Source organism: Podarcis raffonei, chromosome 7, assembly GCF_027172205.1.
Source record: "Podarcis raffonei isolate rPodRaf1 chromosome 7, rPodRaf1.pri, whole genome shotgun sequence".
Taxonomy (NCBI): Eukaryota; Metazoa; Chordata; class Lepidosauria; order Squamata; family Lacertidae; genus Podarcis; species Podarcis raffonei.
Window position 1 is genome coordinate 89,790,520 of NC_070608.1, and position 16,026 is coordinate 89,806,545.

Consider the following 16,026-nt stretch of genomic DNA (forward strand, 5'->3'; position numbering starts at 1 on the left):
CCGCAGGGCCTGTAAGACAGAGTTGTTCCGCCTGGCCTTTGGCTTGGAGCCAATTTGATTCCCTCCCTCTCTTTCTTTTTTCCTTTCCTTCCTGCGATGAGGCTACATTTTAATATTTCAATATTTTAATGTTGTATTTTAATTTTGTTTTTAAGTTGTATTCATTCAACTTGTTTTTATTATTGCTTGTTAGCCGCCCTGAGCCTGGCCTTGGCTGGGGAGGGCGGGGTATAATTAAAAATTATTATTATTATTAATAATAATAATGTTCATGAAATGAAGTACTAACAAGAATTCTTTCAAAGAGTTAGTTCTATCATGCAATAGCAAGCTATCACTTAGCTTTGGAACACATTTTTAAAAGAAAAGCCTGACTAGCTTTTCAGATGTCTTATAGTTGAATAACTTTCTAAAGAAATGCTTGCAGCAACTGATATTATAGTTTGAAGACTTGTTTATTCTATTATATTTTATTCCAAGAAGACCCATTTATCCTAAATAGAACCTAATAAGGCAGACATGTACAGTGGTACTTCCGGTTACGAATGACATTTCCACAAATTTTGAAAGCACGCCAAAAAGTGCAAGTAGATTAATAGGCACCGCTCCGGCGGGAAGGTAAACGGCGTTTCCGTGCGCTGCTCTGGTTCACCAGAAGCGGCTTAGTCATGCTGGCCACATGACCCGGAAGCTGTACGCCGGCTCCCTCAGCCAGTAAAGCGAGATGAGCGCTGCAACCCCAGAGTCGGTCACGACTGGACCTAATGGTCAGGGGTCCCTTTACCTTTACCTTTACCTTTATTAGCATTGTTAAGAAAACAAGGCAAAACCAAAATCCAAATCCAAAGCTGGACTTCTAAAATACAACCATTACTGGAAATTGAGTCAGATAAGCTTAATAATTTCATGAAGAAGAGACAGGGAGATCTGGGCTAGACATGAATCTAGAATAGACATGGATTTGGGAGAATACAGCCACTAGATTAATGCTGTCTGATTTAAAAAATAACTACTTTAAATACAGTATCGGTGGTATGCCTTGTCACATTTACTGGCATGTTGGCATTGGACAACTGCTCATGTGAGCTTCTTCCAACTTTTTGAATCTGTCTTTTTTCTGAGGGTCCTGGAGAGGGTTTCTAAGAATGACTATTGTATTGACTAAGGATGTAGTATGATTTTCTTTTTAATACTTGAGGAATGAAGGGGTATTTTGATGTTGTCTTAAAGGTATTGTAAGGTATTTGAATCAGAGCTGAAACTAGCCATTACTGGTGATTACAGAATAAATGATGCAAGGAAGGAGCTGTAGTCCAAGATAGGAAAAGAGGTAGTAAGGGAACCTCGAGCTACTTTAAATGAATTCAAATCTGCAGGATCTGATGAGCTGCCCCTAAAGCTACTAAAGGAGCTTGTGGTGTATCTCAGAGTCTCTGTCTATAATCTTTAAGAATTCTTGGAGGACAGCTGAGATCCTGGCAAACTGGAGAGTGGTCAAATGTTTTCACATCATCAAAAACGGGGGGCGGGGGGAGAAGACCGAGGTAACTACTGACCGGTCAGCTTGATGTTGATACCTGGAAAGGTTCTAGAACAAATGATTAAGCAGTCGGTCTGTGAGCATTTAGAAAAGGATACTGTGATTACTGAGACCTAGCATGGGTTTCTCAAAAACAAGTCTTGACAGACAAATCTCACTTCTTTTTATTTCTTTTTTTGATACACAGTGGTACCTCGGGTTACAGACGCTTCAGGTTACAGACACTTCAGGTTACAGACTCCGCTAACCCAGAAATAGTACCTCAGGTTAAGAACTTTGCTTCAGGATGAGAACATAAATCGTGCACCAGCAGCGTGACGGCAGCGGGAAGCCTCATTTACTAAAGTGGTGCTTCAGGTTAAGAACAGTTTCAGGTTAAGAACGGACCTCTGGAATGTATTAAGTACTTAACCCGAGGTACCACTGTAGTTACAAACTTGGTGGATCGGGAATGCTGTGGACGTATGTATCCTGATTTCAGTAAGACTTCTGATTAAGTCCCCCATGATATTCTTGCAGGGAAGCTGGTAAAACTGGGCTGGATGAGATAACTGTTAGGTGGTTTTTCTAGCTGGTTGACTGACCAAACCCAAAGACCGCTCACAAATGGCTCCTCACCATCCTGGAAAAAGGTGACAAGTGAGGTGCCACAGGTCCTGGGTCCATTGTTGTTCAACATCTTTATAAACGACTTGGATGAAGGAATTTAGGTGATGCTCATCAAATTTGCAGATGACACCAAACTGGGAGGGGTTGCTAATGCTGCAGAAGACAGATTGGAGAACTGGGCCAAAACTAACAACATGAACTTCAGTAGGGACAAATGTAAGTTTCTACACTTAGGCAGGAAGACCAAGCTGCACAAATATAAGATGAGGGACACCTGGCTTGCCAGTATTACATGTGAAAAGGATCATGGGGTCTTAGTAGAATGCAAGACTAAGATAAGCTGACATTGTGGTGCAGCAGCAAAAGAAGCTAATGCCATTCTAGGCTGCATCAACAGAAGTATAGTGTCCTGATCAAGGGAAGTCATAGCACCACACTTTTGTGCCTTGGACAGACCACGCTTGGAGTACTGTGACCAGTTCTGGGTGCCACAATTTAAGAAGGATATTGACAAGCTGCAACATGTGCAGAGGAAGGTGACCAAGATAATTAAGGGTCTGGAAACCAAGCCTAATGAGAAACAGTTGAGGGAGTTGAGTTTAGGCTGGATAAGAACAGAGAGGAGATATGAGCTGTCACATAAAAGATGGAGCACGCTTGTTTTCGCCTGCTCTGAAGGCTAGGACCCGAATCAAATGATAAGGAACAAGAGTCTGACTAAACATCAGAAAGAACTTTCTGATGATAAGAGCTGTTCAAACGTGGTGGACTCTCATTCCTTGGAGTTTTTTCTAGCAGAGGTTGGTTGGCCATCTGTCTTTAAGTGAGATTTCTGCACTGCAGTGGGTTGGACTGGATGACCCTTGAAGTTCCTTCCAACTCTACAGTTCTGATTTTATGAATCTAGGCTATCCAACAAGCCTAGAGCAAGATGACTTGCATTTTAATTCTATGACCTGCTATAGTGCAGCAGCTGCACATAGGATTGAACTGGAAATTTATGAATATTTATAAGGGTGTTTTAGGATGTATGATAATTTCTAAATTGGTAAGTTTAGCCCTATTTAGTGTGCCCACCTAGAACTGCACAATGAGAAGAACCACTTCAATATTATTTTAAAACTGATTGCCATGTTTTTAGGTCATCTTGACATACATGGTACATGAAAATATATTTGGAAAGTTTTGGGGATGGAGCAGCATATAAAGCTAAATAAAATGCACAGGAGTGTTCCTGAATGCCAGTGTCATAGGAAACTCATCTGGTCTCAGGACTGCTTCCAATAGAGACTGTCTGTCTCATGTTTGTTTCAGATCTTAAAATCACTTAAGTAGTTTGGTGTACATTTTATGTGAATACATGATGAAACTAAGATTCCCCACATAGCAACTTCTACACTATTTTAATTATTGAGAATTTTAAAGAATACTATTATAACCCATTAGAAAACACAATCAAGTTTAAACAAACCACGAGAGTGCAAAGACATATCTTCCACCACAAGCAATATAGTTTAAAAAGCTGGTGAATGAGTAAATTATTGTACCAAATGGCTGAGAATTAATCTCTGATGACGAACTGCAATCTAACGAGGCATCTGTGTCCCAGGGAACTCTCCGTGTGTCCCTGGCGGTATGCACAGCATGTAGAGTCTGCACGGCATTCTTTGTCCGCTTTTGCGGGCAGCTTTTCGTCTCATTGTTTAGAATATCTTAATGCATCTGTGATGCGTGGAATGCATTCATACTGACAGACTTACTATTGTTTTCTCTCAGAAGCTTTGTTGAGCAAAAGACTGCATCGCAGTTCCCAATAATTATATTGGTTAATTAATCAAGACAAAAAAGTTTGCAAATCATTGCCTGGTTGCCAAGCAGGAGGATAAAAAATGAACACAATACACGCTGTAGCAATGTAACAGAAGTAACAGCTATTGGATGAGAGATTCTTATATAATGAAGCTATTAATACTAAAATGGTTAATGTTAACATTGCTCCAGGTGTCTTTCCTTAGATGCAAACAAAAAGGCTAACATGTATATAAAAGGCCAAATGTTACCATGGATCCTGAAACCTTACAGAGAAGCGACAGCTTTTTCATCTGATTAGGGAGCACAATTTAAATACCAGGGACTGCAGCCAAACAGTCATTTCTCTCTACAAGCCTCTTTCATTCACTCTGGGGTCAGTAGCTGGTGAACAGAAGGTCAGACACATTTGCCCTGGAAATACCTGGATTAGTTTTATTGCATTGTAATAGTTATATTTTAAAAGGCAAACTAAAACTAATTTTACAGTTTGGCATTTTTCCTTCTGCAGCATGGGTTCTTTGAACACACAACACATTAGCAAAAAGGAAGCAGACATCCACACACATGGCCTTTGTGTTATGGTAGCACATTTAGCATTCATTTTGCATTTGATATTCATATACTGAGCCTAGTATACTTTGTACAGAAAAAGGGTATATAAATTGAATAAAAAGTAGTAAAATGATAATGTTAAGTAAAACAATTAGTAAAAGGAAAAAAAAGTTTAAAGTGCGATCCTATGCATGTCTACCCAAAAGTGTTCCCACTTAATTTACAGGGACTCAATATTAGGTAAGCATGTGCAGGATTGTAGTCCTAAACTGGTTTGGTTTAAGATTTCGGTGTCTAAAGGGGTCATCAATTGACCATTCCTACTTTATTTCAGATGTCTTTGCTTTACCACTCCAAGAAAGCGTAGAGTCATTGTTATTTTCGTTTTGGTGTCAGGTGACAACACTTTCATTTTTCTATATCCATCTGCTTCAATAATAGAATTTTATTTATTATGTTTTATTGTTTACAATTGTTATATTTTAGTACTTTCATCCTATGAAAGTCTCTCTGGGAACCTGATGGATGAAAAACATTTTCTAAATCAATCACATTTTTCAATAACAGTAACTGATGAATTGATCTGTGACGTAAGTGTTATTTTATCCTTCTGGGGAAAGGGACTTCACTCCTGGGTGGCAGGACAGGCATTGATAAATTCAAGAAAATTGCATGTCACTAAGATGCAATGAGAGGTGCATCTACACTTCTTTCTGCTGCTGGCCTGGCTCTTATTATTCTGAGTGCATTTGCCTTTTAGTCATCTATACATCATCTGCTTCTTCATCTGCATCAATTTTTCTTTTTCTATGGTGCTCCAATGCCTCAGGGTAACAGCAAGACCTGTCCCAGGAAGCCTGACTAGGATTTGCCTGTCTGCCATAATCTTAAAGCATATTAGGCAGCTGCACATTTCCCCCTTATTGAACAGGGCCATAGGGCTACTTGGATAAATTCTGAAAATCTGTGTAAACTTTGCAAAAATTGTAAGAGCTGAATAGGTTAAAATCAGGCTCATCTGTATGTTTTGTGCTGTGGAAAATGACAGAAGGCACTGGAAAACAAGGCGAGCAACTGTACAATGAGAGCTTCCTACCCCAAAATGGCTGTTTTTATTGGGTTTGAGATTGTAGCTGTTAAAACCTCATTCAGTATATATGCCCAATGGTTTCTAATGGAATAAAAAGATGCATAACTGCATGCATGTCTAAAGCCCATTAATATATTCTAATCAAAGCTTTGGAAACAGCACCAGAAGTAGGGCTTTTTCAGGAGTGGCACTTGGGCATCTTTGCATCTTTGAGCCCACTGTCTCCCTTTGTGGGTAAAGCAGCTTCAGATGAAAGCACTACCAGAGCAGCATCCGTAAGAGGCACCTTAAGATGTGTGGCCCCTGGAAATGTATAGTGTTGTTGACTATGTGATTCCTTGCCTAGCTAGAGCTAACCATTTTATGGATAAAATCCTATCAAAGGATTCTGGGACTGGAACTGTGGAAGATTAGTTTGGCCCCTGTGGAAAAGCCACCATGAGACCCTTCAGGAAGGAGTATCCTGCTTCTGTCCTTGGCATCTGCGTCTGTAGTCAGCCAGACAGCCCAGAGGTCTAGAAAACAATTCTACCTTAGCAGCCTGTGTCACACAGGTTGTTCTCCTCCATCATTAGAGAGTTCTCCTTCCTCTCTGTGGAAAACCTCACATTCCTGAATAGGGATAGATCTGTCCATTCTTGGTTTCTCTCAGTTTCAGTTCTCCACATTTCTGCACTCGTTTATGACTATTTATAGCGGATGGGGGCAACTCTCCCAGCAGAGGAGTCCAAGTTGTGCTTTCTGCTGTAGGAGAAGCAATCCTGAATGTTTCCTCCTCACATTTTCCAGTACAAATTCATGTCTTCCTCAAATTGAACTTTTTATGTCACTTTGTGAAAAGCTACTCAAGCAGTGCAAGTTATGCATTTGTTAAGCATTTTATCATACTGGGTTGCATCCAGTAGTGTTTGTCTAACTCATGAAAGGCTTTCTGACCCAGTGAAGGCTTCCATCACCAGAAGGGAGAGACAAGTGCTTTTCACTAATTCCCTGCAGTCACCTGTGCCACCTCCCACTCTGTTCTGAAAGATCCCACCATCCTATGGAGAAGATTATTTATAGGTGTAAGAAGGGCTACAGGGGAGAGGGGGAATTGGTGGAAATCACCTTCCTTCCAATTTTGCTGATGGAAGCCTCGGATGGATTAAAAAACCCCTTCATTCAGCGCAAGGGACACTGGATGATGTAACTCATTAAGTTCTTGTAATAAATACAAAGTGAGAATACACAGCATCAGATGCTCCCATTCAACTTAGAAAAAGCATTCAGGGTTTGTTTCAACTGAGCTGTCTTTGAGCACTATTATAAACACTAGCCATGATACATAAAATAAAACAATCAAGAACATACCTCTGGTTTCTTTGTGATCTCTATGAAAAACATGTGATTCTTCATTGGATAAATAATAATTAAAACATCTCCAAAATCTGTTGGTATAATACCCCTGCGATAATTTCTGGTGTGCTCAGACCACACAATATGAACCTCATCATTTCCCAAGTGACGAAGCTGAAACGGCAAATTGGCTTGCTATTAATCAGGGTGATGAACACAACTGGAGAAGTTGGACAAACGGAATAATGCATCAATAAAGAAAATTGTACATTTTCTCCTTAAGGGAATCCATCTTATTCAAAATATTTATGGGACCCTGGCTAGAGAGATTAAACTGTAGTTTAGAAGTACATCAAACTAGGACAATTATGAGTTATGAGAATGTGCAGGAGCAAGTTCCACAGTCTCCTCTTCTCCTTTTGTGTGGCTGTGAGATCGAAGCTTTTGCCTCAGTTACATATTAACCACAATTTAGCATTATGAATAGTTAATCTTAACTGCTGTTTGTTTAAATAAGCCATGGTTTCAAGTTGTCTTGTTTTAACAAACCATAATTAAGCTATTGATTAGCCATAGTTTTTTGGGCTTGGACAACAAGTGGTGCTTAATGTAAACTGAACCTTGCTATGGTTCATTGTCATAAAACTAAACTGATTTTGAGTGAAATCCAGATCAGCTTGTAGGATTATGTTATATTAGTAAGGTGCTATTCATAAAAGGCTGACTTTCAAGGTTGGAAGCATAGGTTTAAAACCAGAAACATTCACTTAGTGCACACACCTTGGGCTAATTCAAAAGCAGTTGGTTGGGAATAAAAGATAACATGATACTGAAGAAGCTAGTTCTTCACTTGCTTGCCATGGAAACTGGATATTTTCAGGGTCCTTATATATTGCAGAATAGCTGAAACCAGAATATTTTGATGGAAACTGAAAATTCTGAGGGTGGAATCTAATATAGTGTGAGTGGATGTCTAGTTGCAGAAGGAGGCTTCTTCTCTCCCTCCCCCCATGTGCCCCAGTAATGTGCTCTGGAGGACTGTGGAGTCCACTGAACTGAGTTTGGAGGCACATGGGGCCTAGAAGATGAAGTTGAGAAACTGAAAGTCCTGTTGTGCAATAAGATTTCCAATGGGAAGACATGTTTTACAGATGTACAAAGTTTAACTAGGAGGAAGAAAATTAAACCCAGCTTAGTTTCATTAGACCTTAAGTGTGGTTAACAGCATAAGTTTTAGAGTAAAATGTATCTATCCGACATATTAAAATAAGTGTCAACTGTACTATAAATTCGTTGGGTGTAGTAGCTATGATTCTAGTTTTTATATGACTTAAACCCCTCATCAGCCAAAAAGTATACTAAGAATGCGTAGAAAAGCTGGTATCTGCTATATTCCAGTACCTCAAATTTGGATAGCTTAATTTTCACATTATGCAAATTATTAACTAATTATGCAGATCACATGGTAGTTTCAAGAATAAAATACTGCTCTAAACTCCAAGGACAAACTTGACTATGGCTTGCAGTTTCTTTGGAGAGAAACAAAGCACAAGGCTGGGTTCAGACGCAACTCAAGGCCAGACCATGGTTTACCTCCTGGCAGTGTGGGAGCAGCAGCAGCAGCAGCAGCAGGGAAGGAGTGATGCCCCAGCACACACTAGCGTGTTAAACTAAACTATGGTTAAAAGGTGAACTATGGTTTTAAGTGATGTGTGAATGAGCTCAGGAGTCGCTCGGTGTCACTTTTACAAGTTTTATAGAATGCTCATAGGGAAGTATTAATTCTAAATTGCAGATAATATTAAAAGGAGAAATAATATATACCTACATTTTTAACTACATGCGTAAGCAGCCTTAGGTTTTTAATGTTTCAGGATTAGATAAAAGTGAGTGTTCACATGCCAAAGGTCGATCATTCTGATTGAATCTAATCTGAATTTTACTATTAATCAAGTCCTGACTTAATTTCCTCAGCTACCATCTGTACATCAGAATCTAACTGTAATTTACTGAAATTTTTCCCCTTCAAGTCTTATGAAAAAACTGCATGTTCAGAACCTAGTTGTGTGACATTCCACATATCCTACTTAATTAAATAGCATTAAAAGCACTCTGCTTCAGCTATCCTGCAACATGCCTCCCAGGCAACACACCAATGCTAACAGTGGTCATGGTATACACACCTAATAGTCTGACCTCCTTTTCCAACTAATTGCATTACAGAGCCAGCTGGCTCCAGAAAGGAGTTGTCTGTGTGATTGAAGAACTTCTGCTTGGGGTAGGCATGGCTGCTACTTTTACTGAGTAATGGCCAGTCCTGACATCCCCATTGTCTGCCTGACAGAGTGCCCATCCTAAAATCGAAGTTTTATTTGTAAATTAACCAAGAAACTTCCTGCCAGAACAGCACTGCCTGGAGACTGATAATGTGTGCCTTTCATTCCCTTTCACTCTTACTGTATTCACTGCCAATTTGTTTTCTGCTGCCAGCCAGCCTTAGGCTATAAAAAGCCTTGTAAGACATAAGTGCAATTATAGTCCTAGAGTCAAATGAATTGAACAAATCCAATAGCACAGCTCTGTCTCCACTTTGCAAACCCCTACAGCAGTGAGATTAGCTGCTAAAAATCTAATCTAGCTATAACTAATGAATTTCTTGAGTAAAGGAGCAAGAGTTCAGTAGGGGGTTGTACCCAGCTTTCTGAACTGAGAAGCTCTTTGCAGCTAATTGTATATAAAAAAGCAACATACAGCTTTGACAAGAAACTATTAGGATGTTGCTATTACTATTCATTTCCATTGTGGCTGCAGGATGTCTGGATGAAACAGTAATACTATTCATAATGATAAATCATTGGATTCCAAAAGGTATTGCTGAATATGTCTTATTTTCAAAAGAAAAAAATATTTCAGTAATGACAATCATTTTGCAGCTAACACCATGTATTATATATTTTTAAGCACAAAAATGTGATTTCTAAATATGTTACCCTGTACTAGCACATGTATTAGGATATGTTCCTAATTATTTCACTTTATGACAATATACATTCATTAGAATTCTCTACTTATTTTACAAAACACATGTGGGAACAACTACTTTTCATTAAAAATAGAATCTCTAATAATTATTGCTATGACATCTGTCTTATTCTGTGGGTCACAAAATATGCCGCCTGCTGCAGAATGGTCACATTTAAAGGCAGCTTTTCTGGCCGGCAGGTGGTATGACCTTCTGTCATGCTATTGAGTTTGTCAGCTAAGCAAGTTGTTCAGAATTTTGCTTATTATGCTTGGAAACGGGCAAAGAAAAAAACAGGACACAAAACTGGTCAGAGTGCAAGTTATTACCTGAACAGCTCAAAAGACTCAGATATATATTAAATATACCTTACTAAAAACCCAAAAGCAGTCTTAAAAGTGCCAGCTTCAGCTTCCAAACATCTGATTGAAAATAATCAGAATTAAATTACAGTCACCAGACTCCTGAAAATAAACTTTGACACAGTGTTTTGTGCTAGTTAACAGAGTGCAATCAACGTATGATTTAATTTTCTTATACCTGACCTTAGTAAATAACTATTCTCAATTTGTTTTTAAAATTATCTTGTAATTGTATGCACACGTGCACCAGTGTTCACAATTTTTCATTGCTCCTTATCCAGATAGTAAGCACTGCTGAGTGTAATTTGTAATGACTATAATATGTAAATCAAAGTTAAACTGTAAAATTAAACATTGTTTTAAAATAAGAAACTGCACAGAAGTCAGGAGAGGTTAATGCAGAGAAGAGCTTCTGTGTAAATGTAGTATGTGGGTAGTTCTAATCAATGATCTTTGGGTGTTCATATGCATAAGAGTGTCCATAGGTCCCAACTCCCTGGGGCCCTGGAAGCCTGAGCACCCACAAAATTCCCCATGAAGGGGCCAGGCACCCACAAATTTCGGGCATGCCCCCATGGCCCATGGTCGCGGTGCCAAGTTGGCACTCCTGAGTGTGTCCCTATTTTCATTTTTGAAATGATGGTGGGTATTGTGGTTTTTAGAAAATATCCCGGCTAAAGGTGTGAAACGGAGAATGCTTCCTTGGTACTGTTTGATCACTTGTTTTGCAAGAGACAGAAGCAGCTGGAGTGGGGGAAGGGGAGATTTCACTCTCTGGTTTATTGTTTGTGGCATTTATACAGCCAGCCCAAAAGAGGATTAGAGTGGTTTGAAAGAGCAGACAAAGAAATACTATTAAAGAAAGCAAAGGTAAGTAGGAAAAGCCACAATATATGGAGTGTCTTTTATGAGGATCTGTGTCCCTCCTGTAAACAGTTCTGCAACAACAGATGGAAGAGACTTTCGTTTTCCAGTGCTGCACATGCCATTACTGCTTGGGAACATTACTTTTCCCCTCTTTTTCCTGTGAAAATCTGATGTTGCAGTTTCAGGAACAGGCAACGGAAGGTTTGTAGATAGTGCCAACTTCCAGATTGGCTGGGGTGGTGGTGGTGTCCAGCATTAATAATCATTGCTCTTTCACTGTCAGCTACAAATGGAATTGCAACTGGGCCTCCACATGACAGGTTATATCGTACTTTCTGAGTATGCTCATCTTTCTATGTTCCATCTACACCAGCTGGTGTGACATAGCTGATGTGGGTGGGAAAGTCCAATTTAACGGAATTGTCAACTAAAGCTCCATGCACATGATGAAAAACACTCTTTTCTGCCATTGCCACTAACCACATTCTTGAAAAGGCAATGTCTGGAAAGGGTTGTTGTTGTTGTTTTAAAAGGCATCATAGTGTTATGGTGCTATAACACACTTTAATTCAAGTTGCTTTTTTTCTAATATTGTAAAAAATGTATCTGGAAAAGCATTTTTACACTAACTGAAAAATCAGTTTAAAAATAAACAGGGTAATAAAAGGTGCCTATTACATTATAGTCTACTTTCTGACAGTGAGAGCTTTTCAACAGTGGAACAGTCTCCCTCGGGCGGAGGTGGACTCTCCTTCCTTGGAAGTTTTAAAGCAGAGGCTGGATGGCCACCTGTCCTGGATGCTTTAGTTGAGAGTCCTGCATAGCAGGGGGTTGGACTAGATGACCCCAGGTGTACCTTCTAACTCTACAATTCTATGCTTCTATGATGTGTGCTGAACTGGGATAGTTTCCCTTGTCCAATGTGTCCTGGCCACATCAAAGTCCCACCCCTTGAAGAGGATGCAAGAGTAGTGCTAAGGCTGCGTATGAAGGGAGTTGTAAGACGACAACATCTAGAGAACACTTTGTTGGCTGCTCCTGCACTAGCAGCATTTATACCTGTACAGAGATTGTACCAGTCTTCTGTTCTTTGGGAGAAAAGGGAGAAAAAAGGCTCCCCAAGGAGCACTTTGGAACCTGCCATTACTGTGACTTTTGAGGTGGAAGAGCTTTTGTGAATGGAGGGGGAAGGATTTCATTTGATTCTTGCTTTTATGTACATCTTTTACATTGCTTGTAAAAGATTTGAAGCATCAGAAGGAACAAGTTGCCCAAATTTCACAAGTGCGGGACAGAGGTAATTCGTTGTTAACAAAGTACAACAGCCTTACAGGTATCTCACTGAGTCTGTACAACAGAGAGATTCTCAGATACTTTGACAGAAAGAACATATTGCACAGCTTGAGAAGGATTTTTGTCTTTTAAATAAAGAAAAGGTGACTATGCTTCATATCAAGAATCAAATGGCAGCAGATTTAGAAAGACTTCTATATCACCATGAGTACCCAGGTCATCAGGCTTGAGCTTCTACAGCCGCTGCCTGCCATGAACCACCATGACAGGATTGGCAGCAACAGCAGCAGTTATGTTCTATGCTGTTGATAATACGTTATCCTGTTGTCAATTATACTGTTTTAAATGTGCATTTTGTATTTGACTTCCTTTAGTAATGCTTTCATTTGAAATGTTTAAGATAATATTTTAGTTTCTTGTTAATTATGTTGGTTTGAATGTATACTTTATATTTGTTATATTATCTTCAGTAATGTTTTACTCTGGATTGTTTTATTTGATGTTTTAATGTTGTTGTAAACTGCTTTGAGATTTTTTTCTTAAAAATATGAAGTGGTATAGAAATGAAATTAAGCAAGCAAGCACCTCCGAAGTATGCCATTTTATTTAAGTCTGAACCAATTTCTGTGCAATGCAAGTTCTGCATAAAACATTTGAAAATTTCCCTGTCTACATGATCCACAGCAAATATATTTAAATGAGCACTATATTGTAGGACTTTTAGTTCTATGCTTACCTTTTTGGTCAGTGAGTCATCTGAATCAGAGGGCATTCGTGTAGAAACATGGAAAATCACTTCTGCAGTAGATGTAGCATAATATGGTGCCGTTTGGCCTGTGCTGCCATTACGCTGAAGGCCCCCCATAAATCCACAGTGAGTTGAAAGATCAACCTTAAAACAAAGAATTTACTCTCAATCTGCAATCCTAAGAAATTCCAATTAAACTAATGGGGCATCTCCATGCAAATAGGTTTAGAATTTACATTTAGTGACAATTCTAACACTGGAGATAGAGGTATTGTTTGCTGCATATTAAAATGTAGTATTTTTATAAACACTTAACTTCTCAAAAATACATTATTAAAAAAAGTTTCTTAGTCTTTCATTGAACTGTTTGACAAAGATAGCCTCTGAAATTGAATCATTTTTGTGTTTTTCTTGTGTCTAAAAATCATACAATTGTATATTTCAGTGATCTCAATAATAGAGTGCGTAACATGAAGTTCACTTCTGAAGCTGACTTCAGCAACTATAATTTACATTTTAGTCCCTGCAGAGCAAGGGCCTGCATTGTTTTACGCTACTCTGTAAAGCACCATGAGCATTGATGCAGCTTAATAATAAGTAACATTTCCCCTGAAACAGAAATCATAAATGCATAGGGCCAACAGAATAGAATCTCTCACACATCAGCTGCCTCCAGACCTGTTTATCACAGAAGCCGCAGCTCAAAATATGTCACCCAACAAGCCACTTCCCATGTTCCAGTAAGAGAGCCAAGCTGCCATGTGTCAGGACCTGGTGTCAGGACCTGGCATAGGAGCCATCTTCACAGGAACCTTGGCCTCCACAATCTTTTAAAGCAGGGGGCCAAGCCCCCCACCCAATGTTGAGGGGGAAGAGGAGCCCCCCTCCGGAAGATGTGTGCTCCACCGCCTGCTTGCCCCAGCCCTGCTGCAACAACCAGGCCAAGGCCTCCACCATGAGGCCCCGCTGAGGCCTGCCACAGCCACACTTGTGGAAGCCCACCTGCAGCCCCAACGGAGGCCCTGCGGCGGAGGCCCCCACCCAGCTGCTGTGGCGTCCAAGCATGGAGCCCAACTTCCAGCACAAGGGCCAATGGGTTCTCACAATCTGGGGCCCAGGTCAGTGCCTCTGGTCCCTGGCATGTTTGTTTAGGCTCTACTTCAAGTCTGCCACTGGCCCTGCAAGCCGTGCATTGCAAGAATAAGTGGGCAACTGCCAAACAGTTGAGAAGTTGCTACATTGCTTCAAATATGGCAATTCATTCATGGGCTGACACTGATTTTATCACTTCAAAATTAAATATTTGGCTAATAATTACCTCCCAGCCAAGACCAGCAACAAACTCTTCATATGCTTGGCTTCCTTTTGAATTAGACAATATTGAACATTTATCTTCCTGTCCTTCAGCAATGTAAAATACTGCAATCTTGTGAGTTTCCCGGCTGCAATTGGAAATAACAAAAAACCCAAAGCAACCATAAATGAAACTATTAACATTGATTTTTGTAAATATGTGAATATTCTGAAAATGACATGTGATATGAAGTAGGGTCACGCTAAAATGTTTTTGAATGATTTTCAGGGGAAAGTGAACTTACCCACAGCAACGGTGGAGTTGGTAGCTTCCACTTTCCCACCTGAATGGCCTAGACACAGGGTTGGGGGAAAGTGGCAGCAGCCATTTCTTTCCTGAAATGCTTTTGAACAACACTACTTCCAGGGAATTCAGGGATAAAAGAGTGGCTGCTGATAAGAGCTCCGCTGCCAGAGGCAGAAACATCCCCTCACAAGATACTCATACCATCCTCCCCACACCCAAATTTTACCCTCTTCACCATGACGCTCCAAATTTTGAGCCATTTTTTAATAAAAAAAATCACTCTGAACATTCCGCTTGGCCCTGGTGTCTTGCAGTACTGTATTTTTATTTATTAAATTTTTATCTCATCTTTCTCAAAGGAGTCCAGGGTGATAAACACTGAAGTGATATAAAACATGGCAGTGAAATTAAAACACTTTAAAATAAATACTTAAATGCATCAGGCTTACAAAAGAGTACAGTATGGATTTTCAGCTGCAACTACCAATGAAAATAGGAGTGAACTCTAGTGAAATAAACTGAGATAAAAGTATAATGGTGGCCGGATGACCATACCCAACTTTCACATACAGCGATTTGCACAAATCACTCTAAAACGAAAACTCTCTCTCTTTGGTTGCATCAGCATGTAATGCTAATCCATAATTTAGTGACACATGCAGGCGTAGGAAGGAACCACACTGCACATCCCCCTTCCCTCTATTCTACTCATGTGCCCCAATCTCTGCTGTCTTAAATCTTGGCTTGTCATGTTGATTGGACCAGGGATTGTGACTTCTCTCTAGCTGCAGTCAATTTCTAAAACAGCCAATAAACCTGGCTTGTTTAAACTCTCAAGTTAGGTCTAGACTCTCAACACAACATGCCAAGAAGGATGGAAATGGAAATGCTGCCAAAATCCACCTCAAGGCCAAATAGTAGGAAGAGGGGCAATTTGGAGCACATGTGGCAAAGGTTTGCTGCAACTCGTTCCCCATCAGGTACATCTTATTAACCTTGGTTTTGTGTGGTGTGCAAATGCCGCCTGCGTGCACCATATTTTAAGATCATTTAAAGAATACAGTGTATGGTATTTAACTAAATTTTACCCAGGGTAGACTCACTGAAATTAATTAACGCATATAAGCTAGGCACATTAATTTTAATTAGTCCACTCTGAGTAAATCTTAACTGAATATTATCAAATAAAATAGTAA

General features: G+C 39.7%; 1 protein-coding gene across 4 annotated transcripts in view; it reads right to left on the bottom strand.

The window, feature by feature from the left end:
* Positions 1–16,026, bottom strand: part of RALGAPA2 (Ral GTPase activating protein catalytic subunit alpha 2) — a 194,589-nt gene that overhangs the window by 50,770 nt on the left and 127,793 nt on the right. For all 4 annotated transcript variants that reach the window (XM_053394871.1, XM_053394870.1, XM_053394872.1 and 1 more), the window contains 3 exons: positions 14,549–14,672; positions 13,219–13,374; positions 6,954–7,112 (listed from right to left, as the gene is read on the bottom strand). In XM_053394871.1, the coding sequence (XP_053250846.1) occupies positions 6,954–7,112; positions 13,219–13,374; positions 14,549–14,672 (439 nt within the window). The remainder of the gene's footprint in view (positions 1–6,953; positions 7,113–13,218; positions 13,375–14,548; positions 14,673–16,026) is intronic.